We start from the raw sequence: 2,654 nt of genomic DNA on the forward strand, positions 1-2,654 counted from the left end.
CCTTATATTTATTTTCAATATCGGGTTTGGTGGCAGGTCATTTCCGTGGGAAAGGAGGGATCATTGGCCATGCAGCACTTCCTGTCTCTATTGCCACCAAATTTCCATGAGTTCGTAGCCGCAAAAATAGAAACCAATAAAAACATTAAAGTGAAAATTCGTTCTGTCCCGAAATAAAGTCCTTTTCTGAAGGATAAGGAGGATAACAAAGAAGCGGCTGCTAGTCTTTGACGGATGCAGAGTTCTATGTCCATAATTTGACAACTTTATTAAGAAACTTTTCTTTTTTCAACCCGAAAAGTTGGTTAGTTGCGCTCTTTAGTGCAGAATAAGACGACGGTAGTTAGTCCGGTGCGATAGTTGTGCGTTTGTTCGCGATATTTTGGTTTCGTTACCGTAGTTATTTGGTTAAGTAACATTTCGGTAATATAGGCGTAAGACGCATGTGCTGACGTGAAGCTGATCAACAGTACAGTTTAACTAGTTAATTTTAATAACAAAGTGAAAAAGGTTTCGTCGACTTCGTACTCGCATTGTTGTGTATAAGACAAGTGTTATATATATATATATATATATATATATATATATATATATATATATATATATATATATACATGTAATTACTCGCATCAACAATGGAAAAGTACATTGGAACATTTTTTAAACGTAAAAATAATTCGGACAACACGGATGCGAGTGATGCGAAACGAAAGTGTAGTGATAGTGTTCATGTAGTGTGTGAAAATAATTCTGAAGCTTCCAAAAATATTTCTGAGAATGTTGGGGAGGTTCAAAAAAGTTGTAGTGAACACGAAGATACCGAATCAAACAAAATGGAGGGCATACCGGCTTGTTGGACACATGAGCAATGGCTACAATTTAAAGGTAAATACTCTTGGTTATTTTATAACAGTGGGGCATTAGGATGCTTGACGTGTAAGGAAGTACAGACTCTAGGCGTGTGTTTTTCTGAGCAGGGTATTCATATTGCACCAGAGCCTTGATTCGTATTAGAGGGGGACGTTGTAAAGCTGATCAGCAAAAGCAGCTCAGAAAGAAAATTTATGAGCATAGAGATTCAAAAGCACACACAAAAGCGGAAGAAATTCTTAAAAGTAGAAGTGATGATCCACTGTGGAAAGATATGGAGAAGAAGAATACAGCCGCACAGGAAGTCACATGTCGCGTGTTTCGCACTGCTTATCACATTGCAAAACACAATCGTGCTTTTTTAGATCATCCGAAACTGATAGATCTACAAATGCTTAACGGGTTAGGTATTGGGAGCACTTTGCAGAGTAATGTCAGTTGTACGGAAATAGTACATCATATCGCGAAAGAAATGAGACACAAAATTGTAAATAGCATTATTGATCGTAGAACCAAAATTTCCATTCTTCTAGACGAAAGTACCACAGTAGCTAACCAAACTGTGCTTATAGTGTATTTGCAAGGGGCAATAAATGATGGAGCTGTCACAACAATATTCTTCGATTTGATTCCTTTAGAAAGGACCAAGGAGATTGATATTAAGAACTCGCTCATGGAATGCCTTGAGAAGCAAGGGTTGAGTAAAGAATTGCTCCAGGATATCTTGATTGGTTTGTGTACGGATGGAGCCTCAGTAATACTAGGGAAACGAGTAGGTTTGGCAACATTGATGAAACAAGACTTCCCTCGTATTGTAACATGGCATTGCGTAAATCATCGGCTTGAGCTTGCAGTTCACGACGCATTGAATGACGTTACAGCAACAAACCATTTTGTAGCGTTTCTTGATAAAATATATTCAACCTTCAGTATGTCTCCAAAAAATCAGCACGAGTTAAATAAATGCGCTCAACAATTATGTAGCAACCTAACGAAAGTGGGAAAAATTTTGTCAATTCGCTGGGTGGCATCAAGTTTTCGAGCTGTGGAGTCCGTGTGGAAAGGCTATTCGTCATTGTATCATTTCTTTGTTAATGCTGCTAAGGATGAAAATCGCGATCGGAGAGAGAAATCAACGTTTCAAGGACTAGCAAATAAACTTGAAGAAAGTCACTTCATCACAAGTTTGGGAATAATGATGGATGTCTTGTGTGAGCTTTCTAGCCTTTCAGAGTCCTTGCAAGAAAAGACTATAGCCCTACCGAAGGCAAACAAACTCATATACAGAACAATCGAGGTGTTTAAGGCCCACGAAGAGAGAGGAGGCATACACTGGAGAGAAGTACAGAGAGCCATAAAAGAAAAATATTTTAAAGGAGTTCCCTTGAAAGTGAGTGGCAGTAAAAGCAACGCTTCGGAAATTAACAAAGGGCAGTTCTATGAGAGTATAATTACAAACTTGAACAGAAGGTGTTTGACTGAGAAGGACACTGTGTAGGGTCTACTCTGAAATGATGAAAATTATTTACCCTGAGTACTGGCCGGAAAATATTAATGTTGATTATGGAGAACAAGACTTGAAAGAATTGTGCGAATTGTTTTCTTTGTGTTTTCGAGAAACTATTCAAGTTGAAGGAGTTCTTGATAAAGGGCTTCAAATCTTGGAAGAAAGAAAGAGCAGGTATATACGATAAATTTAAGACACAAGAGCAGCCTGTAATTGATGCTATTCAAAACTTGGGAAGTGAGATCAAAGAAGTAGCAGAACAAAATAAAAATCTAAT

General features: G+C 37.9%; 1 protein-coding gene across 1 annotated transcript; it reads left to right on the forward strand.

The window, feature by feature from the left end:
• The first annotated feature begins 1,144 nt into the window (after positions 1-1,144).
• LOC145687594 (E3 SUMO-protein ligase KIAA1586-like) lies at positions 1,145-2,368 on the forward strand. Its single transcript, XM_081761060.1, has one exon. It carries the CDS (start codon positions 1,145-1,147, stop codon positions 2,366-2,368), a length of 1,224 nt encoding a protein of 407 aa, XP_081617186.1.
• The last annotated feature ends 286 nt before the right edge of the window (positions 2,369-2,654 follow it).

Source organism: Thermobia domestica, chromosome 6 (genome assembly GCF_964235325.1).
Source record: "Thermobia domestica chromosome 6, izTheDome1.hap1.1, whole genome shotgun sequence".
Taxonomy (NCBI): Eukaryota; Metazoa; Arthropoda; class Insecta; order Zygentoma; family Lepismatidae; genus Thermobia; species Thermobia domestica.